Here is a 25,961-nt window from a genome sequence, read left to right as displayed (position 1 = left end):
AAATTTATTATGAAGGAATATTATTTAGTAAATTACACAAAAACATAATTGTAGCCTATAATGTTCTTAACATCACAGATTTAGTCTTATTGTTGTAGGACTTACCAGAGCTGAGAAAAAAGTTGCCGCTGATGCTTACGAATGGAAAAAATGACGCGCGCCATGATAAAAAAATGCCCGCCATCTTCAAATCAGTGATAGTAAAAATAAAATAACAGTGGTTCTGAACTGTCAACATATGAGGCTCACGCCACACAAAAAATAAACTTTTTAAAAAATGGTCAAGCAAGCATGTTGTATGACTTCATATGAAATTGACCAGACGAAATTTCAAATTCAAAATCTTTAGTTGCGTGAACGAGCCGAGGTTTGCAATGCATGGAAGTTACATTTCCGATATGCAGTTACAATATTAATACAATAACATACAAGAGTTACGATTTAAGTACAGGCTACAAATATTGTGGCGATTACGGGGACGTGGACACCATTTCTTGTCGCTTTTCCCCAGAACTATGGCCTCCTAATGCCAAGCCTTGTATACACGGAAAAGTAAACTGTCCTTGCCCCCCGGTTTTGGCACGCAATCACCACTACTGCATATAATTGTTTTAGTACATATTATACATATTATATTGAAATAATAATAATAAATGGAGAGAAGATAAAAAAAAAAGATAAAAAAATCGGAAAATAATCATACAATTTAAATGGACATTCACAAAGAACCACTTGCCGACCTCCGTTGCGTAGTGATTAGCACATCGCACTACGATGCCAGGGGTCCCGGGTTCGAATGGCCGGGACATGTGTGTTTTTGAGTGTCCATTCATTAATTTCATCATATCACCACTCATCCTCATCTTCGCAATGAAGCTAAAGTGGCAGAGAAAGCGAAGTAAAATAAACCAATTCAATCAACAAAGAACCACTTCTTTCAGGCTAAGATTGGAACAAGGACCCTTCGATGTACTTTACTGGTTTTATTGATATTTTCGGTTTGAAATAAGGTTGTAGCTGCTCTTATTGTGGGCGCGAATAGCCGGATAGATTCTTAATGGGGATGAATATTTTAATCTGGATTTAAATTTAGATAGTTCATCTAAAGGTTAACATGTATGGCCTAATTTCATATTTTCTCTCCTTTCTTATACATTCCAAGTTAGTTTTTTTTTAAAGCTCAGGCGAGTAACTCAATAGTTAAAACCATCAGGTTAGATCCGTATGGTTGTAAGAAAATCAAGGGCAGCTTGAAACAAGTTGGACTCGCCGAGACTAGCTTAATGTCCTTGGGTTTTTTGCACGCATGGTGAAACTGCTTTCACCGCTACGTTCGAAGAGAGCAAACCGTATGTGAAGCCAGTTTCCAGTCTATACGCTCTTGAGCCACAGCTACGTAACAGCCTCACAATGAAAGTTGCCAATGATTTGTCGCCCGTGGGGAGAAATTCCAGATGACAGCAAATGAGAAAAGAATGTAATCCTTAATTGTTGTTGATGAATGTGCATTGTTGGATGACTAGACACTGAAGCATACACGCACAAAAAAGGAGAAATTAAGTGTTTAATGGAATGTGGAGAAAATTGTTTCTTGACCCTAGATTACTTAACAAGTATTTCTGCAATTAGAGAACCTGACGGCTAGACCTGTGCAAACACATCGTTGAAAGTAGTGGCGTAGTAAATAGGTTCGATGGATCAGGGCCTCTCCTTAAATTTATCTGAATATTTTCTCGTCAATGCAATGAAGTATGTTTTCAAAAGCCTTTGTGACGCATACAGTCAGGGTACGAATTTATGGGGAGCCATGGAGTGCCCAACCCTAGCAGTAGACAGTAGCATTCCTGGCAAGAAAATATACATTTTCATCCTCTCTCACATTATGACACATATATTTCCCAAGTTTAAACTTGTTCATGTAGTAAGAAAATGTTCTTGCTTCCAAGCATCACGAGTATAATTACTGACATTGCATAAAATTACTATGAAACTGACTATATACACAGATTATTATTATATTTTATGTTTGTTATTATTAAACAAAAATGAAGAGAAGGTACGAATTTAATGAGAATCTTTTTGTCTAGTCTTTCACAAAGTTACCGTTTCCACAAGAAGACGGTTATTGATGAACTATTGTGAGGACTCAGTATTGAATTTTAAAAAGATTAGTGTGAGAAAGCGAATTATAAATTTATTGTTTGTGCTTCCACTGCTCATTCATCTTGATTATTAACAATACTGATAATAAAAATCTATCATTTTAACTGTTGAAAGTTATGTACATCAAAGTTACTTTATTGTGCGATTTCTTCAAATATAACAAGCGGATATTAGCCTGACGATATAAAGATAAGTCATGTATTTTACTTATTGTAATTACAAAGCCAATCCACTAGCGTCCATTGCACAGCGCACTACGACGCCAGTGGTCCCGGGTTTGAATCCTGGCCTGGGCATGGGTGTTCTTTGTGAATCCATTCATCAATTTCATCATATCATCATCCATCCTCGTCGCCTCGAGTAGCCAAAAGTGGCAGAAAAGCGACGCTAAATAACAAAAATCAAATCAAATCATTAATGGCAATTGTGTACCTCTACTGCGTGGTTGCATATATTCAGGATAAATTCCGTTTTCCGAGGGCTTATGAGGTGATACACTCACTGCATTTGTTGTTTGCCCTTCCAGACCGAGACAAGAATGAGATGAATGTTTATAAATTGAGACAAGACTGAGAACGATTCAGGCATTACAAGTCGAAATAAGACCGAGACTGCCAAGTTATGTCTCGTCACATCTTGATACCATCCATATTATTTCAATACTCTCTTTTTTCCAAGGGAGGTACTGTATAATAATGGCATGCTTTCCTTTCAATTTTCGAACTTCTCATTGCCTAAAACAATGCGAATGAACACGGAACATGGTCCTGAATTTCTCATTCACTGAGTTCTCAAGATGATAAGATTTGAGCAAGTTCCTATTCACATAGGGGCAACAAACTCCAACACAATGACATCCGCGGCAATAAAACAAAAACTTATCTCACATTTTCAGCCTAAGATAAACAAATTTACAGAAAGGTTTAAATTTAAACACTGCGTTCAAGAACCTTGCCACAGTCCATTGTTCGGATGAAACAACAAGCATTTCAGTGTTCTTATCTTCGGAACAATTTATTTTATGGATAACATTAGATACAGCAAAGGCTCTTATCAAAAGCCGAGCTAGGGGGAGGGGTTATAAAATGTAGGTCCCTAGGCTATCTTTTGTTTTGGACCCTACCGACATTATTATTATTATTATTACCGTCAATCTTTTATAATAAATCTCTTCAATGTGATTATTTTCCTGAAATTTGGAAAGATGTTTATAGCCTATAATTCCAGACATTAAAAACAAAGATGGAAATTTAAGTGATATTGAAAATTATAGACCAATAATCATTCTAAATGCAGTCCCATGTTTCCACCGACCATCCCACGATTTGGCGGTTCCTGGGAGTCCTGCGTCGATAAGTAGCTCTGAACGAAACTCGCTATGGACAGAATCAGTGGAAACGTCGAGCTGCCAAAAAAGAGATGTAAAGATGCAAAGACTGTTGTGTTCGACAAGGTGTTGCTCGTAACTTTTTCATGAAAAATTGCTTGTATGAAGGGGCACAATAAAGAGAGCTCAATTCAAAAGAACATAGGAAGTGATATCCATGCACACAGAGGTAGCTGTGTTACGTTGGTTGCCATGACAACCGTGACGTCACTGAATGGGCTGCGAGCTTTACCATTACGTGACTGCAGAGCTACGGGCAGATTGATTGATTGATTGATTGATTTGGTGTTTTAAGTCCACTTTATGCACAGTAAGGCTAAGCGGTACTGGACCTACAGTTTAAAGTGGGATCCGAACCACTTGTGCCTCCATCGGGTATCGAACCCAGGACCCCTTGTTTACAAGGCGACGACGCTACCACTGCGCCATCGGGGAGGCCCCCAGCTACGGGCAGACAAAGCAACCTACTGCACTTGCCTTCGGGGAGTTGAACTGAGTGCGTATTTTTACCCGTGTCGTTTCCTTTCGTGCAGTTTTAAGAGAAATATGAATCCTGTTTATGATTTAGTGTGTGTTTTGCTAGAAACCCCATTATCTCGTTGGGAAGACGAAGATAAGAGGGATGTTTCACTGTGTGTTTTGCATTACCTCATTTTTTCCTATTAGCCTTTCACCTAAGTCCAGAGCCAGCAGCCGCCGCTGCAACAGAATCAAAATTATAGATTCTTCTCCAAGACTTTCCTTCAGGAAGATTTAACCATCTAATTCTTACAAAAATTGTGTTCACATAATCAAGTATAGATGTAGTACTATACTTCACCCGCCTTCCAAAATGCTAAAATTTAATTCGTTCATTGCTTGTGGTTGATTAATTGAGTTGGTGTTTTTAAGTCCACTTCATGCACAGTAAGGCTAATCGGGACTGGAGCTACATTTTGAGTGGGATCCGAACCACTATGTGCCTCGAACCCGCGACCTCTTGATAACGACGCTACCACTACGCCATCGTGGAGGCATTCATTGCTTGTGGTGACCACAGATACGTCTTTTACTCTGCAGAATAATACCAACGTACCAGCATCCATGAAGTCATGGTTCTCGGCATTGAGGGCATTTTCAACTTTTTTGTGATTCACGACAAGATATTTCTCCGGTGAAAGTAACTGCTTTCACTTTGGCATTTCGTTGCGCCGTCGTCGTAGGAGAGTACTACAATGTGTCATACAGCTCACGCGCAAGAGAAACGGAAGTTCGCCGGTTAACGAGGGCAGTCGAGAGGACCTACATAGCAAGCAAGAAAGCAGAGTATGGAATTTTGTGCGGGTGGGGCAATGCATTTGCAATCGGTACACCAGAAGAGCAATGTGGAATATTTCAGGGTCAAGCACTTGTGCTGAAAATATTAAAGAGGCCCTTGTTTCGTTGGCTCAACCTACGAGTGTTTGCCAAGTGAAATCAAGGTAATGTCACTTCCAAGCTTGAATTATAACATTTTTTTTACAGGACGAAACTGCGATCCTTATAAACACTGGCGTCAGAAGTTGTTTGTCTTCCAATAATTGAGGAATAGACTTCCGGGTACGTGGAGGCAACTCTGGGTGGTAAAGGTGACCGAAGCGTGGTGCCTATCACATCACCTCCACAAAGGGGCTGAGACCTTGAATGTGTGGGGCGTTATCTTCACATTCCTTCATATGCCTCTATTACTAAAACAGACATGTTTGTGTGTGTTCAGAAAGGGATGAACCTTTCTGAAGACATCCAAATATCAACCTCCCTTTCACGTAATTTGCCCTGGAGTGCATTTTGCAGACTAGCGAGGTTATGGCGTCTGGACTTACAGCCAGTTTTAGACGAAATCATTGCCTTTAACATTTTTGCTAGCATAAATGCTACGTAAATGCTTCCACAATCTCACTACAAGGTTATTTCTTGCCTCAGCACAGTTTGACAATCGTTAACAATTACGGTGTAATTTTTTCTTGTGGCATCCTGTTTTGCTTTTTTGTTATTGTTGCTGCTGTTGTTACCCTCGATACAGTGTCAGTATGAAATGCCCGTATAATACTGTAGATGAAACTTTAACTAAATAACAATAAATAAACATTCTTTGGTGATCCTGTTAACCTCACTGTACACTATGATGTACGTATAACCACAGATATCTGTAGAACTTTGTATTCAACCAGGATATCCACACTATCCGAATTTATATTTGGCTCTTCTTTCTCTGTAATACAAAGTCGAGTATATGTGATACTGCTTTATTACAAGCTTATGGGTACTTCATGATTAACATTTGCGCTTGCAAGCTTATAAAAATGGCAAAACATTTTTTTCTAGTTTACTTAATGTCAACAACATAAATTGCACAGTAAACGCAGACTGATAACGACTAAGAAGACAATGTCCTATGGAACATGTGTTTATAATTGATAAAAGACAAATGTGAGATGCATTTTCTGATACCAAATTACACATAAATTTTGCGGCGAATTTACGCAGTGCGTCTATAGTTGTTATCATTATCGAATGCCTCTCCCCCTTCCACACACAATATTGACAGCACAGTTCCAAAGTATAGTTGTATGCTTCCTAGAAAAATCGAAATATACACGACATAATGTAATATTGCCTGTTATATCACTATACCAGACCTAATTTATGGTATGTATACTCTTAGGTGTGGGGGGGGGGGGCAGATCCGAAAATGTGATTTATTTTACTTCCCTTTTTCTGCCACTTTTGGCTCATCGTGAAGATGAGGATGAGGAATGATCTGATGAGATCGATGAACGGACACTCACAAGGAACGTGCTTATATTGTTTACTAATAAATTTTTATTCACGCCGTTTAGAGTTTATTCCAACAAAGGTTGGCAACGCAGCGCAGCGTTGACCTTGAAGTGGCCGAGCCGAGCCGAACACAGTCTGTGCAGTTCAGTGCAACGGCGACGCCACTACAGAAGGCGCAGTGTGTGATATGGCTTGTAGAAACTGGATCTGTTATTACTGTACGGCGGAACTTTCGACGCGAGTATGGTGGTGTTTAGCCTTCGGACAAAACCATTCGTCAATGGCTTAAGTCGTTTAAAGAAACTGGAAATGTAGATTGGAAGGAAAGGGCCTATTCCATGGCCTCCAAAAAGTCCGGACCTTACTCCCTTAGACTTTTTCCTATGGGGACATGTGAAGAACATGGCTTATGCGGAGAAAATTCAAGATGTCAACCATCTAAGGTAAAGAATTATCGCTTCTGTGGCAACCATCACCCCAGACGTGCTGGCCAGGACGTGGCAAGAAGTCGATTATCGATTGGATGTTTGCCGTGCTACAAACGGGGCACACATTGGAATTTACTAAATTGTAAACAAAACTTGATAACATTACCTTCAAACATATGTATTTACTTTTTCCTGAGTTTCAGTTTTTAATTAAATATTTAGCTTCAAAACCCAGGAGTTCTTTTATAGATACCCTGTACTGTAAATTCCGTATTAACAATATTTTCAAATTTATTTTAATTTTCTTTTGTCAGTACCCCTGAACAACCATGATAATTACATGTTTACAAAAGAATATATTTATAAATTAAATACGTATTTGCAATATCAAAATGTAAGTTAATCTCCCCCCCCCCCCAAAAAAAACGGCATCAGGAAAAATAATGGATTGTCCCGATTGTATCAATGGTTATAAAACTAAAATTACCAAATATTGCAAACTGCAGACTTTTGGAGAGTGCCTCTCCCCATATGCAACCCATTTATTTAAGCAAGGACAAAATATAGATTCTTGTAAAATCTGAAAAATCGTCAATGTTATTCTCGTAGGTTTTATAGCTCCATAGTTCGAGGGGAGGGGGGTTGACCCCTTGGTCCTCCACTTTGGTACGAGCCTGTATGCAGAGAAAATTTGTATCTTTTTGGTATATAGAATTCTGAAACTGTTGATGCCATTATGAATGCCACAACTTGGTAGATCAACTACATAAATTTGGAACTCCTGTCATAAAGATGAAACTTCTTTGATTTTTTTTATAGCTATCTAAAGCATTAAATGCACAATTCAATGCCTCATATAATTTGTCTAAGGTAACTGTAGCTATAATGTGCTCAAGGGGTCGCTAATGAAAGTAAACAGGTCCGTACCCAAGGGGGGCATGCCCCCCCTCGAGCCATGATTTTTTTTAATTTGAACGTATAAAAACCTAAAAAAAATTACGTTGACGGTTTTTCAAATTTTGCATGAATTTCGATTTTGTCCTTGCGCAAATGAATAGGTTCTTTGTGGACAGAGGCAGGCTCTAGAAGTCTGCAGTCTGCAATATTGGGCTATTTTAGTTCGTATAACCTGATGCAAGGCTATCAGACGTTCCGATTTAGTCGGGACAGTCCATTCCTTTTAATCCATGTCCCGACTTCTTCGTCTCGGCTCGGACACTACTTGCTATAAGGGAAGAAAGACTCTTTCGCCACTACAGACATTGTACTGGTTACGTAGGACGTTCTGTAGAATACTGTGTACATTATTAAAATTGTCTGAACTTTTTATGAGTCAAAAACAGTTGATTGGCACTCGGCAAATAGGAACCCCTTGATTGTTGAATGGTTTCTTCTATTACAGTGTCACTAATGTTTCACATAATTAGAATAGAGGGGAATTTTCTATACTCTTTACATTATGGAAGAAAGGTTCCTCAATGACTGCAATACAAAACCAACCATATAAGGGGCATTTAGCTCTCTACCCGCACAGCAAGGTCTGTGATCCCTTTTCGCCACCACTGAGCAGAAGGATAAAAAAACTTTGTTTTCTTTCTCCAACATCAGGGGTTTTCTGCAACTGATGTCATTTCTACCACTCAATGGCTTAGGGTTAATTAATATTATGTAAATAGGAAGATCCATTTCACAGCAGAATCGTTGCTAGATTTTTGAGGTAAAAATTGCCTGAAGTGCTTTTAACATGTATTGTTATTTGTCCAAAACACTCAAGAAATTAAGTACATTATTATTTACTAAATTCTGTCAATCGGAATTTGCTTTACTGCAACTTTTCTTCTTTTCTACTTGTAATTGTCTTGAACATAAATACACACTGGTGTGACCGTACAACAGACAACTTTCACAGTGTGCAGAGGACATCAAGGCCAAAAAATTCGATCCTACGAGCCGTTGAAAATGGCATTTTCTATCCCACATGTATGCAACCCCATTTAATAGCTTCTTGGTTGCCACTGGCATTTATTTTTACTGTCGAATAAGATTCTAAAAGCGAAAACACGCCATAGAAACAATATTATGCCAAAAGACACACTGCCAGGGTGAAGTCAAATAGCTGTTCCCTTCAGATAATTTATTTACAGGGTTCGCACTTACTCCAAAGTCCTGGACAACTGGAGGAGTCAGGAAAACAAGGCTAGGACTGACGTGATTGGAAACAAATGATTTTTTTTAAAAAAAGGTTTCAAAACCTGGAAAAGTCAGGGGAATTAAATGATTTTTGCTTGGTAGAATTTTTAACCGGAGACACGTTTCGTTTTATCTTCCCAACAATCTTCCGTTTTGGGAAATATTGCTTATAAAAAGGTTCTTTCATTTTATTTTTCATTCATTTTCAAAAATGTTCAACAAACGTGATTAATTTGATTAACTTACAAAGTTGAAGTGTAACTCTTATTTTTTAGCATGTCAAATCGTTATACAGTTATGCAAAATGCCTGGAATAGTCAGGAACTTTGCAAGATAGGCGCGAACACTTATCTGTCAACCCCATACTACGATAGCTTTTCGTAGGATTTTTTGAATTGTTTGTATTATGCAAACATGTAGTCTACCCGTATCATAAATTTTTCTTTTCGCTCTCTGTCTGACAGAAACAAATATTAGGGTCGGTCAACTACAAATATTTGTCACGTGGTTGTATACATATAGGTTTAAAAATGTTGTTCTTCAACATTTCGTAGCAAATGAGCAAATTTCTCTAACCAATTTCCCATACACCCCCCCACACACAGACATATATATATATATATATATATATATATATATATATATATATATATATATATATATATATATATATACAGTAGAGCGTCGATTATCCGAACGTCGGTCAACCGAACGACCGCTTAACCGAACTGTGTACTCGCTCGCACCTGTTACTCTCCCACCCTACCGTCCATCATCCCCCTCACTCCCAAACCAAGTTTCCCACAGTAGTCGCCGCACTGAGCCACCGCTGGCGGAACATTGCTTCTAATGGGGCCTTCATAAGGCGCTGCTGACCGGCCAAGCCGCCAGTCGCTGTGTTTCAACAATCAGCACACTTCTGTCGGTTTGGCACTGGCTGTAGAAGTAGCGGCAGTATCAAAGCTGTTCACAGCAACAGCTGCGCCAGCTTAGAGTTGAGGCGTGCCGCTCCGCGCAGTTTGAAGGATTGCGCGCCCCCAAGAAGAGCTTCTCACGGTGCAAACAGTAACCTTCTGTTCTCTGTTACGACCACTTGTGTGCTGCTGCGTGAAGAAGTGAACTGTACCACATACTATATATTCCTACTAAAGTTGCCTTTGTACGTTACTTTGTAATACTTAAAGAGATGCCTGTTTTTATGAATAAATTTACTGTACAGTACTTCTTTTTGGCAAATAAACATGTACAGTTCGATTATCCGAACAAACCAGTTTTCCGAACACCCATGTCCCCCAATTACTTCGGATAATCGACGCTCTACTGTATATATATAGTGTATAATATGAGAGAAAATTTATGAAAATTCGCCTATTCGCCCACTCAAAAACAACCTGGGTACGGGCCTGAAAGTAAATAACATTCATGTTCAGTATTAACATTATCTCACTGTGCCAACGTAGATCGGTCATTTTTTAACAGTCTTTTCGCAAGGAAGATAACTTTTTATTTGAACAAAATCTCTCCTTGGTCGCTGCCCAACCATAAATGAAAGTTGATGACAAAGAAGAAGAAAAGGAGAAAAACCGCACCTGGCATGACGAAATGGCCGTCTTCACTGCAGAAATTAAGTTTTTTTCCTGGTTCATAACATAAGTAAACGTCCTACCACGGATGAAAGAACATACTCGATTGTGGAAGAAAAATCACCAGCGGGTAGCTTTCGTTCCAGTGTTGCCAGTTGCGCGGTCAAAGAATCCCTTATGCATTTTCTTGATATGACAGATCACACTAGAGGAACTTCTTAAACATTTGGATGAGTGGCATTCATATGTTGGAAAAATAGGTATTGTCTATCCTTGTATGCTAACATTTTCTACAAGAAAAATAATAAAACTGGATACTGAAAACATGGGAAATGTAGCACTCACAAATTAAGGCTCGGCTGGACATTTGGCATGCAAATGGGCGATTTTTTTTTCAAATTTTCCTCTCCATTCGAAAAACTTCTTGGATATTTCAAAATATGAAACATTCTTAGAATTTCTTCGAGAGCATTGACGTGAAATTTCGTGGAGTTTTCTTTCACTATTGTCTAGATAATATCAATAGTTTTGTGATTACATAAGTCTATTAAACTATTAATAATATCTAGACAACAATGAAAGAAACTACATGAGAATTCACGTCAATGCTCTGGAAGGAATTCTAAGCTGATGTGATGTTTCATATTTTGAAATATCCAAGAAGTTTTTCGAATGGAGAGGAAAATTTGAAAAAATTCGCCCATTTGCATGCCAAAGGTCCAGCCGAGCCTTAAAAGAACGGTCATATGAAAATTCATGGATCACACTTACAATGTTATTAGAGATTATAGTTATTTATATTACAGTAAGTGGGTGCGAAGACATTTAAATATTAATAGTTTCCTCACAATAATATTAATAAAAAATTTGCAACTTATAAACTGGTTATAATGCTAGTTATTTTCCAAATCGTTATTACATCTAACATTTTGATACAATTTAATTTTTGTTATTTAGCGTCACTTTTCTTCCACTTTTAGCTAATCGCGACAGTGAGAATGAGTTACGTTATGATTAAATTGATTAAGGGACCCCTGGCATCGTAGTGTGCTGTGCTAAACACTCCACCAAGGAGGTCGGCACTTTCTGCTTCAAACAAGTCCTGATGGAACACTTCTCTTCCTACTAGCGTAAATTCCGATGAGATATTTTGCTGTAAATTGCCTGAACTGTAATGTTCTATTACGGACCATAGAGACACATAAAATTATGTCATAACAGAAAGATTAATACCTATTTATCGAAACGCAATGATCAGATTCAATACCAGAAATATAAATTTCACATGTACACAGGTGATATCAGTGGCAATATATTTTTTGACGACAGTTGTATGTTTATAAAAAAAATTAAAATTTCTATGTTTAGAGTACCCTGAAAACTGATATTTCTGGTCAATTTGGAACAACTTTAATGTCTAGCTTATACATGTAAATCAATTATAGATATATATGAATATATATAAGGTCGTTACGTACAAAGTTAAATCACCAGGCTGATTTGCTCAGATTGGGTGCATTTTTAAAGTATAGGACAAATATGTCCCTTGGTCCTGAAAGGGTTACTGTTAGACATTTTGGCGCTTTTCAGAAACTGATGCCCTAAGAGCACTGAACTAACTGTCTAAACAGAGCCAAAATTTTTAGTGTGTCTCGCAACATTGTTTTGCTCACTCTGGTATCTTGTGGAATACCCACATCTAATGGAGCGACCAGCGCGGGAGGATGGTTGTAATGGTGAATGAAGCCATCAAGCGAAGAAGAAAATTGTCTGTCTTATTGTCATACAACGCAATGCGAGGGCGAGTATGAAATTAAAAATTGTATATAAAATTGTCATTTTAAACTGTTAAAACACCGAGCTTGAAATCTGATACTGCCAGTCCTTGATACTTGCGCCAATTTTGCTACAAGTTGAGGTATCAGATGAGGCCCGTAACCAGGATTTTTTTAAGGGGAGGTAGGCAGATCCGAAAATGTGGAACAGAGAAGATCCAAAATGCTGTTAGATTGATTGAATTAGGTTCTCTTACGTAGCTGTTCTGCCACTTTTCGTTAATCGCGACGATAAGTGATAATATGATGAATTTGATGACGGGACCCATGCCCAGGTCGGAATTCGAACCTGGGACCCCTGAAGTCATAGCACGCCACGGTGCTTGACGAAATGCTGTTGGGAGTATTAGATGACCACCAATGCTATGGCAGTATTGCAGCTAGAGCTAATCGTACAGTGGGATGCATAAGTATTGCTCAGCAAATTGTCCATGACTATTTTCGTTGGTCTTTATCTTCATCCTATGTATTTTTAATGACTGTATTTTTACGTAAACTGGTTCCGAGGTTGAAAGCAGATTGTTTGGTGTTTTGTGTCAGTTCTTGAAGCTCTCATCGCATAAAACAAAGGAAGTAAACGTGGTGATGGACAATTTGCTTGGTAATACTTATGGATCCACTGTACAATTGTAGAGTTGCAATATTATGGTCTAAAGTAACGGGAAAAATGAACTGACCGATAGACACCCCTCCACCCGACCCGACAACAACACGTAGTCGCTTACAGATAAAGGTTATCACACAGCATACAACTTGGTGCTTATTATTTACATCAAATTTTCAGAAGTTTTTGAATAGTACAGTGTTCTGCATGCAGCATGTTTAATATATATATATATATATATATATATATATAATTCAAATGATTCGTATTAGCAATAATTATTAAAATAATAAGAACGTGTCTAAATGTGAGTTTACAGAAAAACGAGATATTTTCGCATCAACACTGAATTTCGAAAAAGGTGGGGATAGGGAATGAAAAGAATGGACTATCCCGACTCAATTAGGACGTCTGGTAGTCTTGCATCAATGGTTATAAAACTAAAATTACCCAATATTGCAGACTGCAAACTTCTCGAGCTTGCCTCTTCACAACAAACTCATTCATTTTTGCAAGGACAAAATCGAAATTCTTGCAAAATCTTTTTTTTTTTTTAAAAAAAAAACACGTTATTTTCGTAGGTTTCTATGGGTTCACATTAAAATATTTCATAGTTCGAGGGGAGAGGGAGGTACATGTCCCCATGTCCTCTCCCCTGGGTACGGGCCTGTGCCAGATCATCGCCTTGAGCTATACTACGCTTTTCCACCTCCACTGAGATCGCGAAATGGGCGTAGTTCAAGTTCTGGCCACCGGAGCGTTGTTTCCGTGCACTTTCACACCATGGATCGTTCGAGGTTAATTCAAGTCAAACGGGAAGTTATATTTTTTTCAGACTGACTGAACACATTCGGACTAATGGAAAAGGCTTTTTTTATCGATGTGTTCTGTGTTCCTCGTCTACACTAATGCACTTATCCAAGCGTTTCACCAGTGCTTGGATACTAGCAGCGTAGATTGATTTTTCAGTACGCCGGAGGCATGATCAGACTGCTTGGGTGAATATCGCTTGAAGCGAGATCCAGACTGTAAGGAAGGTGTTGCAGTAACTCTCAACCGAGTTACTGTAGTGTGCAAATTTTATTGTGGGCAGAATGCTGACGTGCCATGACTTGCAGAAACAAAACGCCTATAGTGATGAAACCAGACCGTTTTCCCTTGAGAGCATTATTGATTGATTGATTGATTGAATTAAAAGTTTTGGATGCGTCGGCACTTAAGGCCATTTTGCACCCTTTTATGTATATTGAGAGCATTATGCACAACCTTGAGGACCCTGAGGTTGTTGATTGTTACACCACTGGCAGAACGTCTCTCGTATACGTTGCACAAGTAAAAAATTCTTTCTTTGAGGCTTTGTGTACAAATAATTATAGTATAGCAGAAGACGATGATCAGACATAAAAAAAATGAATAGAAATAATTCTTAATTTCTTTTTGTTACAAGACTGCATCTAATAGAATAATAGGTTAAAATGTGTGTGATCGAGAAGTATTTCCTGGATTAACTTCGAGCTACGCAGTACATACCAGGGAAAAGAAAGACAGACACAAACGACAATCTGAACGCCCCGTGGGATTTTCCTGTTTGTCCCGGCATGCACGCCAGCGCTGCAAGAAAACAGCTTCCTGTATCATTGGGCTTCCCATGTTGGGCTCTTTCTGGTCTTGTTCGTAAATAACTTGCAGCAATTCATGATTTCCGACACACCAGCCAATTCAAGGCGAGCAAGATTTCTTGATGATACATCCTCACTTACTGGTTTCAGGTTGAAGCATTACGCGAATTTTAACCAATTGAAAATCTTTTCTGTTTGTAACAGAACAGGGCACGGAAGAGTAAATTATAACGGATCAATACGTTGGACCTGGTCTTACGGCACCAAACATTCTCCGTCTGTACAAAGCGTTTCGTAGGTCGTTTCCTTACATAGCTTATTTCGAAAGGATGACATTCAGCCTTTTTTTCAGTGTTTAAAATTGTAGGCTATATGCTATTTCTTTCTTGTAATTGCATTTTCTTTATTTCAGTACAGAAGGTACTGAAAAGCGTGGAAATACAGGAATCAACATTACACTGCTTAAATTACATAGTTCTGCTGAGCTCGTTGATAGTCCTATCCCGTTGCAAAATGGACGCAACTGGCAAAATTCCGGTACGTCCTTTGATCATTGTACCTTGCCATGATACAGCCCAGTTCCTACTATCATCTTCAACCAACATATGTAAGGTTTAGACGCATCTTACTTCCATAAATATCTGTCTTCTTTGCCAATGAAATTACGTTTAAAATATCAATCTTGTAATTTTCATTCATAGATGATATCACAAGATAGTTAATTTTTGTTGGTAACAAAAATCACGTAAAGTTAGACTGATTTTGTTATTTTATTTTAACCGGCTTTGCTGCCCATTTTTTCAAATAGCGACGATGAGGATGAGTGATGATAAGATGAAATTGATGAAAGGACAATCGCAAGGACATGAGATCCACAGAAACGTGGCGAAGAGTCCAGACGCTAAAGCCTCGTTCGTCTGCAACAAACCAGTCCAGAGTTGACTGAATGGAAGTGAGGTTGACACTTGAGCACCCTCTAAAAAGGTCTCCGTAAATTAAAAAGAAAATGATCATTATTTTTAACATTTTTGTCATTTTCTTCACGTTAATGTCCTCAACAAGGTAAAAGATGTTAACATTTAAAATTCAAGAATTCTGGTATTTACACCCAACGGCAAAGGAAATAGTACGCGAATTACCCATCACCATTTTCATTCAGTCCTTTTTCCACAGTGTGATGATTATGGCTTGAAATAGAAATGTCAATATGCAGAGGACACCATCTCATTCACATCAACATAATTCTCTACCTTAAGACAACATAGGATTTACTCGTACAATAAAAGAGAATGAAAACAGTGATGGACAATTTGCCTACTATTATCGTTTCCGTTGACTGTACAACACTTAAAATTATTCACTTGGCTTGTAACTTCAAAACTACATTAAGAAAGAACTACCAATCTTTGCACGGGCAAAGAGTACCCGTGCCAAGTTTCATACGGGCTAGTATAAAATGCCGTGGGCGGAGTCCTGAAATATGGGAAGAAACTACAAATTCTCACATATCAGTGAAGAATTGGTCAAAATTATTGTCTGCCATCGGTATAAATTGTACAACAATAGATCATAACTCATGCAGCATTCTTTGTTTGAGTTGGCAAGTTTCCAAAATGCACAGACGTTTTCTATTTCTATTACCAGAGGCACATAAAAGAAAAAAATGATTTAAAACAAAAATGTAGATTTGGCTCCCCTATTCGACCAGTGAATATTCGGATTTAACGTTCAGCTGCAGTTCATGCTGTTCTAAGATTTCCTCAACATTGAGCGGATAAACAACAATGCAGTGGACAGACGGTGCCGTGCAATATGGGGTTATTAGTTTTCTTCCTTCTCTTTTTGCAGATTCCAGTGAGTACAAGGTCTACTGTGCTAAATGAATGCCACAGACATTTAATTATCCCATACCAAGTTAGATGCATAACAACTGCCAGTTACGCATGCGTAGAAAAAATAAATTATGGCCTGGAGCTGGTTCTTCTTTATAATTAGGCAATAAGTGGAATTTGTTTTTTTTCTTCTTTTGTGATTCTAAGAGAAGGGGTTTTCCAGGATTGAGAAATTATTATTATTGTTAGTGTAGCAATTACTGAAAAAACTTCCATGACGTAGTTTCATCGAGACAATTATTGTGATATTCATTGCCTCAGGTTATTGGAAAATATGAACAACTGTGTGGATTATGTAAAGGCGATTCAAGGTTAACAACACGGTTGAGAGGATGGTTACAGGCAGCAATGGTATTTATAATTGTTCGTGACGTGAAAGCACTGAAATACACTAGAGAGTAGAACCGCAAGAATTGTTTCACGATGGAGACAAATTTGAAGGGGGTTTATATAAGACGGGCACATCCCACACAAAAAAAATAGACAAGTAACTTTAAAGAGCCTCCTTTAGTACTTGGAAATCAACTCTACCCATATCTGACTCAGATTATAACAAAAAGAAGTCATTCTACATTTGCCACAACCTTGCAGTTTGCACACGAGATACTAGGGTCAAGTGTCCATATTTCGGATAGGTTCCTAATTTCGGATACCAAGAAATTTCCACCTTAGAACAGCAGCGCCGAAGTGCAGGTAGTGCCAACTAACACGCTACTTCGTCCTCCAGTTTCACCCTTGTGCGTGACCTTGAGCAATGTTCCTTTACTGTGTGGCTGATAATTCTGACTTTTCCGGAGTTTTGATGTAATATTTCACCATCCAAACTTAAGGCCTACAACTAGAAGATTAGTATTTACTCAATTCTGTCTAAATTTTATATAATCTTGAGAGATTCAGCAACCATTATTACGTAGTTTCAGTCACATTATTTCAGAGGGGGAACGCACAGAATCGCCATATTGAATATGCGACTGGGTTTCCTAATTTCGGATGCTACACGGCTACCTAATTTCGACTATCCGAAATTGTGCACCCTTTCCAAATACTCATTAGTTACCCTATCCGAAATTAGGAAATACCCTATCCGACATTAGCCAACCTTTTTGTCAGACTAAAAATATGCATTCAATTCTTTGTTTCATAAAATATACCAAGTATTTCTTATATATGTTAATATAACTTTCAGAAACATTAATAAATATATGTTCAATGTTTATCAACACATTTAGGGCTTATTTTGTTTACATTTAGATAGTGAAAATCTAATTTGAAATTAAGTATCCGAAATATGGGCACTTGACCCTATAGACGGTATCAGCTTCCAGCTTTCAATATACACATAGGATATAGGTATGTACACAAGTTGATTCATAATTCACTCCAGGGTCTCGAATTTTGTATAGTACAAGAACTGTAACACATACAGCAAAAAGGTTCATATCAGTACATAAATAATCTCTCCAAGTTTGGTGTGTACCTTACAGATGCTCGATATGTGCACCCCTGGTGACGCGGCAGACATCAATCCTGAAATAAAGTTCCTGCCATACACGTTTTGGCCTCTTCGTTTTCCATCGCACAAGCAACCAGCCTTCTTGAACATGTACCACGCACGAATTGTCATGTCTGTAGGTAGTTCTGTTTGACATTTAGTACGAAATCTCCGTTCTACCGTCACAACGGACTCACATTTATCGAATTTTAGGACGCAGAACGCTTTGTCTTCATGAGTGCACGCAATGTTTGCGTTAACTGCGTTATACTGCCACCTAGCGGCTAAATCTACAATTACGTGATGGGGCCAATTACGAGTGCAAACTTGGAGAGATTCTTTATGTAGTGATATGCACCATCTTGCTGTATGTGTTAGAGTTCTTGCATTATAAACGTTCGAAACTCCGGAGGGATTTACGAATTCGCCTTGATATATCCTTTTCGCCGAAAAGTGGGATAGGTTCTTCTTGCGTCAATCCCCTCAATTCTCAATGCTTACTCCGAAAATTGCTCTGCTAATGCAGAAATTATGTACTGACACATTATATGCATTCATTTCCGTAAGATTTCCTGATTTATGAACCAACACAAAAATCTAGCTGTCGTAAGGCTCTTCGTCATCAGGGAAAAGGTATTTTGTATTTTTGATATTTTATATTGTCTTTCTGCCACTTTTAGCTAATCAAGACGATAAAGATGAGTGACGAAGGGACAGTCACAAAGATCACTCAATGAAATTTCTGTTACACTGAGACAGGAACAAGAAACAACAAGTAGGTAGCAAATACGAAAACCACAAATGCGCCAGCTGAATGAACAAACGAGGAAACAATTCTTTACAACAATAATGACAACCGACTTCCGTGGCAGAGTGGTTAGCACAGCGCAATACGACACCAAGGGTATCGGGTTCGAATCCGGCCTGTGTATGGGTGTCCTTTGCTAGCGTCCCTTTTTCAATTTCATCATATGATCGCTCACTCATCCCAATCTTCGCGATTAGCCAAAAAATAGCAGAAAAGATAAGTGTAATAAACCAAATCAAATCAAACAATGCTGACGAGAGAAAGACAAAACCGCTGATCTTTGTAGAGACTGTCCCCAATATAAGAAAATATATGTGACTTCTCTTTCATATTAGGATCAATGGCTTGACTTTTGCATACAATAATAGCAGTCTCACTTCAATACCTAACCTTCGATGCTCTCATAATATGACACTGTAAAAGTTAATATAAGTGTTTTCGGTTGAAAATGAGCATTGGAAAAAGGGTGCAGGACGGGTTGTGGCACCCCTTCGACCCCCTTGGCACCTCCCCTGGTTCTAAAGAAAACCCAAACGCATACACAAAAGGAGCTATAAAAAGATCTATCGAACTAGTAACACCGAAAACTTAACCAAATTCGTACTGCCAAGTTCAAAATTAATGTCCATCTAACATACCTACAAGTTCTTTGTCAACACACATGTAACATATCAACACTATCCCAAATTGGAATCAACATGCTATGCTGTTGTCACGGCTCGATTTGTTGTTCCTTTTCAGAATGGTGTCTTTTTTTTTTTAATTCACAAGGTTGCATACTTTTCGACAGGGAAATCATTGATGACTTGTGCCTTCCAGGACATTACTCCAACCACTACAGCTCTGAGAGCAGTAGTAACATAATGCAATGAGGAACAAAACATAAAACCTTGAATCGTGCGAATGACTTGTGAGAATTTATCGTTTTTAACAGCTTGGTGATATAATTTTGTTCATAAGCGTCAACTTTGGGATGGGGAAGATCCTTCTGTATCCCAAATTCTTCAAAATGGCCATTATATAGACAAGGTTATTAAGTAACTTATTTACTTCTTTTGAGTTAATCGCGAAGATCTTTGATGAAGATCTTTCTCGACTTCAATTACTTTGTTATCAAATTCACTGCTAATATTGTTCCATTGTATATGATTTTATTCCTATTGTATTTTATTGTACTTTCTTGTTCAATTTCTTTGTAATCTTTAATTTCATTTTAATTTATATTTTAATCTGTTCTATTGTATGGGATTTTAATCCATTTGTATTTTATTGTAATTTCTTGTTCAATTTCTTTGTACTTGAATTTTATTTTAATTTTATTTTAATCTGTACTTTTTGGAACGCCAAGGGTCCCGGGTTCGAATCCCGCTCGGGCTTGGTTGTTTCTGAATGTCCATTTTATCACTCATTCCCATCTTCGCAAATTAGCCAAGAGGCACAAAATGCGAAGTAAAATAAACTAAATCAATCAATGTATTTTTGGGGGTTAGGTGGTAGACCAGCAACAGCTGAACCTCACCCAGCAATAAAGTCAATTCAATTCAATTCAACTGAATAACAAAATGTCCAGACTAGGAATCGAACCCAGAATTTTCAAGCCAAGATTGAGAGTAGATTAGTCAATGCGCTCAGGCAGCAAGGTCGCCTTAATTTTAATTTGGTTCTTTTGCGTCGCTTTTCATACACTTTAGCTAATCTTGACGATAAAGGTAAATGGTGATTAGATGATATGAGATTAGATGAAAGGACAATCACAAACCCACATTGGCAGGATACAACACAAGCCTTACAGATAATTATAGTGGTTGTGGGTCCAAGCGCCGGGGCCTCGTTAGTCTGTAAGCATCCTGTCAAGGGTATACTACGTGCAAGAGATACTGACATTTTGGTGCTCACGGGAAAGTCACCCCCTTATGCTCCACCAAGGCAACTTTGAACTACTACAGAATTCCTAAACTAGTGAATCTAATTAATAACAATGGCAATGCGGTTCGATGCGCTGACCAGTGACCACAAGCTAACTAACTTGCAAAGAAATCGACACTGCTGTTATTCTTATTGACTTATTCAACGAATTTAAATGTACCGCAAGTTTAGATGGAAAAGGAAAGAAAGATGGATAAATGAGAGATAAATGGATAAAGGAGAAAAATAAATAAGATAGGAAATGGGGGCATATACGTTTAATTGTTGCATTCACTGAGATATCACTCCAGCATTCGCTTGTGAAATTAGGTTGGTTGGCTGAGGGGAACCCACGAATATCCGTATCATTTTTCCCCTAGGAATTATTTGCAAGATAACAATAACCAGTATAATCCTTTGTGGAGTTGTTGTCCTGTGTTTTGTCCATATATGCTGAACTGAGTGACTTGTAGCCTCAGCCAAAGGCATGGTCATTTTACTTACTAGATGTGTCTTTCATTGCTCTTGATAAGGAGATCATTTCCATAACATACGTTATGGTCAAGATTACTGTTATATGTATTTGTTTACACAAGTTTGTTTTGTTGTTCTTTAAGCATTTGTGTTGTCGATTACTTGAAGGCTGCAAATAAGCTGTCTCAGTGTAAGTTATCATAATAACGTTAATAATCATATCAATGAAATTATTATTTATTATGCAGCTAATTTATTACCAATGCAACCGCAGAACTTTCTACCGAAATTTTGTGGTCCTTTCTCACTATTTCCGAACATAGAGTAGTTGCCTATCATTTGATGTCATTCCACACTTATCTTGCTTATTCATTTCTTCACTACCCAGCCACATAGTTGCCATTAGGCTCCAAGGGAAACAACCAGGCACGTAGCCAGGGGAGGCCTAAGGGGGCTGAATCCCAACCCCGAAATCCTACAAATATGTAATTTAAATAGCGTGTAGTGGTAATTATTTTAACTTCCTTAGCATGATTAAACATTAGATCGAAAAAAGTTTAGTGTATAATAGAGTAACCAGCTTATATTTTATATTATACAATTTAATGCAAATAATAAATGGATCCACAGCTCCTAAAATACTTATATAGTTTTCTATGCCAGAGGTCACACATTATCAACTTTATGAGTAAAATTTTCCCCTAACTGTTAGTCTGTTTTTTAATGGAATGTGTAAACATTAATAACAAAATACAATAACTATTAATTTCAGTACACTAACTGTACAAAATGTAAGAAAAATAATGTCACTCATACGGCGGATCGAGTAGCAAAGTTCCTCCATTTACATAATAATAATAATAATAATAATAACAATAAATTTGGATTAAAATTTGTTTACTTTTAATAACTTATAATAGTTATTATCGTAAAATGACAATTATAACCGTGGTAATAATAATTATTGTCATTACTATTTCTACTAAAAAAGTTTTATCAATGGCCTGTCCCCCTCTACAAATATTTCTGGCGACGGCTCTGCTGATAATGGATGAGCCTTCCCCCCGAAATACAATCCTGGCTACGGGCCTGGAAACCACAATGATGGCGCCAGAGGAGGAAAGGGGCAGACGCCCCCCGATTGACTAGTTTGCTCCACAAAAATGAAAGAAGAAAAATTAGACCAAACATGCATTTTCTTTTTACATATATGGGGTTATTAAATGTGACTGTCCCCAGAAAATATTTCAGCCCCTTGTATGGCACTCGTCTTTCTGACGTCGTCACTGGGTTAAAAAAGAAAAGGTGGTGAAACGAATTGCAGAGGAACCGATTTCGGAAGTTGACAGAAAATGTGGTACTTACTAAACTTCTATCAATTCGCAGTTTTCCAGATGCTTGCTGGGACCAAGCTCCACAACTGCAATGGTCTGTTCGTTGAAATACACCATCCTCCGGCTGGTGTTGCTCCTACGGAAACCGCTGAAGCCCTTGTAAGGGCTGGTGTCCCTGAAGAGGTTGATAGGCGAAGCAGAGACGACGACGGTAGAGCTCCAGCCCAAAATCAGCAACAGCATCACCAAAAACGAAGGCACAATGTACGTAGACATTCCTTTTCCAATTCCAAACGTTGTCAATAATGTCATCATCGAGCACCACACAGCAACGAACCACTCGTCGAAGCACGAATATTATGTTATTATCCCTCACTGCACACACACAGACACACACATGGACACACACACACGACACGGTTTTTCACAACGAACCGATCGAGTACAAGATAGCCCTTGCACACCTTGTGCACGTCTATTGACAAGGCTTGGATATCATCCGTAAACCTACTTCTGTCGCGGCTTGAAAACAACTGACTGTGTATATCTACTGCGAGAGGTACCGTTAATCCGTCCACTATGACGACTAAGTGTGCCGCTGTCTTGCGCACTTGGTAAGTTCTTCAAATCCCAACGTGCAGCCGAAGTCATGGGAGTTTTGAGGTCACTAGTTCAGTGGAACTTCAACGCAGTGCCGACGCGACCAAGCTGCTCGAGTCTCGCTCTTTAACGACTGTGCAATTTTTTTTACTGTCGCGTTAACAATAACATATCGGCTCAGTGCAATGCTGCATTACGATGTTAACGCCGGGGAACAACAGTTGCAACATTGTAATGTTAATCTTCAGACAAGTGAGTTTCTACACATGTTGGCAGTTGTTATACACATTGATGACCCAAGTAACACGATAGAAACACTTCATAAGGTATATGCAAGGGCAATCAGCACAACGATAATATCATCTGTATTTGAGTTAAATAACTTTGCCTCTTCATTTGTTTCGAACTTTGCACATAAATTAGTAAGCTTATTGCTAGTAAATCTAAAGTTACAATTAGACAATAGTGGGCAGGGACTGGATGGCTGTAGAAGATTTATGAGGGCCACAAGCACAACCCACAGGCGTACGCGCGGGGGTTGGGGGCAAGTAGAGGCAATTTCCCCCTCATGGACGTCCGCAGATTTTTTCCACAGAGGGGCAAGCAAGGTATTTAGTGTTGCCCCTCAAAAACACCACTTGAATTTGAAATTATCGCATTCCTGCATCCCCATTATAATAATTCATGTAAATTACTGTGGCTGAAATCAAATTATACGTGTGAAATATATACTTTTAGGTTGACATTCGTTTTCTAAAGGGGAGATGTGCCATCCTTGCCCTTCCCCCTTTTCAGACGTCCATGCCATTTTATTATTATACTGTCATCTAGAAATATAGTGTAGATGAATTTTATCGCCGTTTGCTACCTCTATGTTACTGCAATTATATATATATATATATATATATACAATAAAACTAAAACAGTGAGATAATATTAGGTTTTTCTTTCCGAACTGAACTTTCATCAAGGCTTTTTTTACACACCCCCCACTAATCAGAGGCTGTGCCACAACCTCAAAGTAATTTCATATTCACGTTATTATTACATGATTTAAAGAAGGAAGGTTACAATCATATGCATTATCTATCATGAAATTTGTCTATTCCATTTTGATAGCGCCGGCCCCAGTGGCGAAGTGGTTAGCACATCGCGCTACGACGCCAGGGGTCCCGGGTTCGAATCCTGGCCTGGGCATGGATGTTTGTGAGTGTCCATTCATCGATTTCATCATACATATCATCACTCATCCCCATCTTCGCAAATTAGCCAAAAGTGGCACAAAAGGCAAAGTAAAATAAGGCAAATCAAATCCAATCAAATCATTTTGATAGGTTGGGTCAGTCTGACCCTCACTTGGCGCTATCCCTGCAATTAGATAATCAAATTAACCCTATAGAATCGCAAAACGGAAGGGATTCCTGCCATTTCACTATCAATCAAGGGCTTACCCACATGGATTACGCTAGAGTGAGATGCGCGAATATTACCAGGCAAATTGCACATCGATATATGGTCATTCTCTTGTTTTTACATAATTAAAGGCCCAAGAATTGATTCAAAACGCCACGAAGGACCATCTTGTTACCTTAAAAACGCGTACGATGCAAGAGTAAACTTAATGAAAGTAGTAGTGGATAATTTGCCTGATAATGCTTAAACATCCCATTGTACAATATTCGGAATTTTCGAAAAGGGTAGAGAGGATATAACATTAACCTTGCGCGTATCACCACCATTCCATTGCTTCAAAACTCCTCACAAAAATTCTGATGTGTTGGAAAAATAAAAATATACCGTCGATATGCTAAAAAAAAAATACAAAGATAGGAGTCTCATTATGGAATTACCTATGCATGCCAGCAGTGCATACGAATAGTGCATATTTTTGATTAAAATATTTGAACACGATTTTTATGTAGTCAGTGGCGGCGATTGGGTTCCAAAAACGGGGGGGGGGGCAAGGTGCCAAAACTAGGGGGCCAAAGATAGTATATTTCACTTTGTAGGTAAAGATTAGCACAGTACAGGGGCAAAAATTGCGAAAAGTAAGGGGCAACTGCCCCCCCCCTCGGCCCCTAATCGCCGCCACTGTATGTAGTATATTTCTTAAAATAGGATTTCAATAATTTTGTCTATTTTTTAAGTACATCAAAACAATCCATGAAGTCCCCGATGACGTAGTGGTAACGTCGTTGCCTTGTAATCAAGGGGTCACGGGTTCGATGCTCGGTGGAGGCACACAGTGGTTCGCATTCCACTTTAAACTGTAGGCCCCGTGCCGATTAGCCTATCTGTGCAAAAAGTGGACTTAACGCAAACACTCAAACAAACTCAATCCATGAAGTCAGAAAATATCAGACTGGTATCTTAATTGGAAGCACCAGATCGTAATAAGCCGTACACAAACAATTATTTTTATCTGGCGCGGGGCCCTCTGAAGCGAGGGGCCTCGGGCGCTTTAGGAAATTGAATTCGGAACCTCTCGCACCACAGGTTATGGCGCCTGGACACACAGTCCGTAAAATCCTCTGTGATGTGATACATGTGTTGTGTCCTCTTCGTGCATGTTTGTGATTGTTCTTTCATGAATTTCATCTTTCATCCTCATCTTCACGATTAGCCAAAAGTGGCAGAAAAGCTAAGTAAAATAAATCAAACAAGAAATCCGGAATTTAAATGTTATGCAGTTGCAAAATTAATACTTTATGTCACACCGTGGAATATATTTATTTAGATTACGGGATAAAAGCTTGATAACAAGGCCTTCAATATGATGTGTGTTTGTGTGCGTGTACACGGATCCGTGTACTCTTGGCATATTTTCGTCATGAGAACAATCATATTATCA

The 25,961-nt window shown here is 38.5% G+C and overlaps 1 protein-coding gene across 1 annotated transcript in view; it reads right to left on the bottom strand.

Moving 5' to 3' along the window:
• Nucleotides 1-23,178, bottom strand: part of LOC145992092 (phospholipase A2) — a 98,606-nt gene extending 75,428 nt beyond the window's left edge. Inside the window, exon 1 of the mRNA XM_083128317.1 lies at nucleotides 22,542-23,178. Within this exon, the coding sequence (XP_082984443.1) occupies nucleotides 22,542-22,825 (284 nt within the window). The 5' untranslated portion in view covers nucleotides 22,826-23,178. The remainder of the gene's footprint in view (nucleotides 1-22,541) is intronic.
• Nucleotides 23,179-25,961: the final 2,783 nt, after the last annotated feature.

This window comes from Lepisma saccharinum, chromosome 9 (assembly GCF_977018435.1).
Source record: "Lepisma saccharinum chromosome 9, izLepSacc3.1, whole genome shotgun sequence".
NCBI lineage: Eukaryota > Metazoa > Arthropoda > Insecta > Zygentoma > Lepismatidae > Lepisma > Lepisma saccharinum.
The sequence above is the reverse complement of the archived record's forward strand: the minus strand, read 5'-3'. Positions and strand labels throughout refer to the sequence as shown.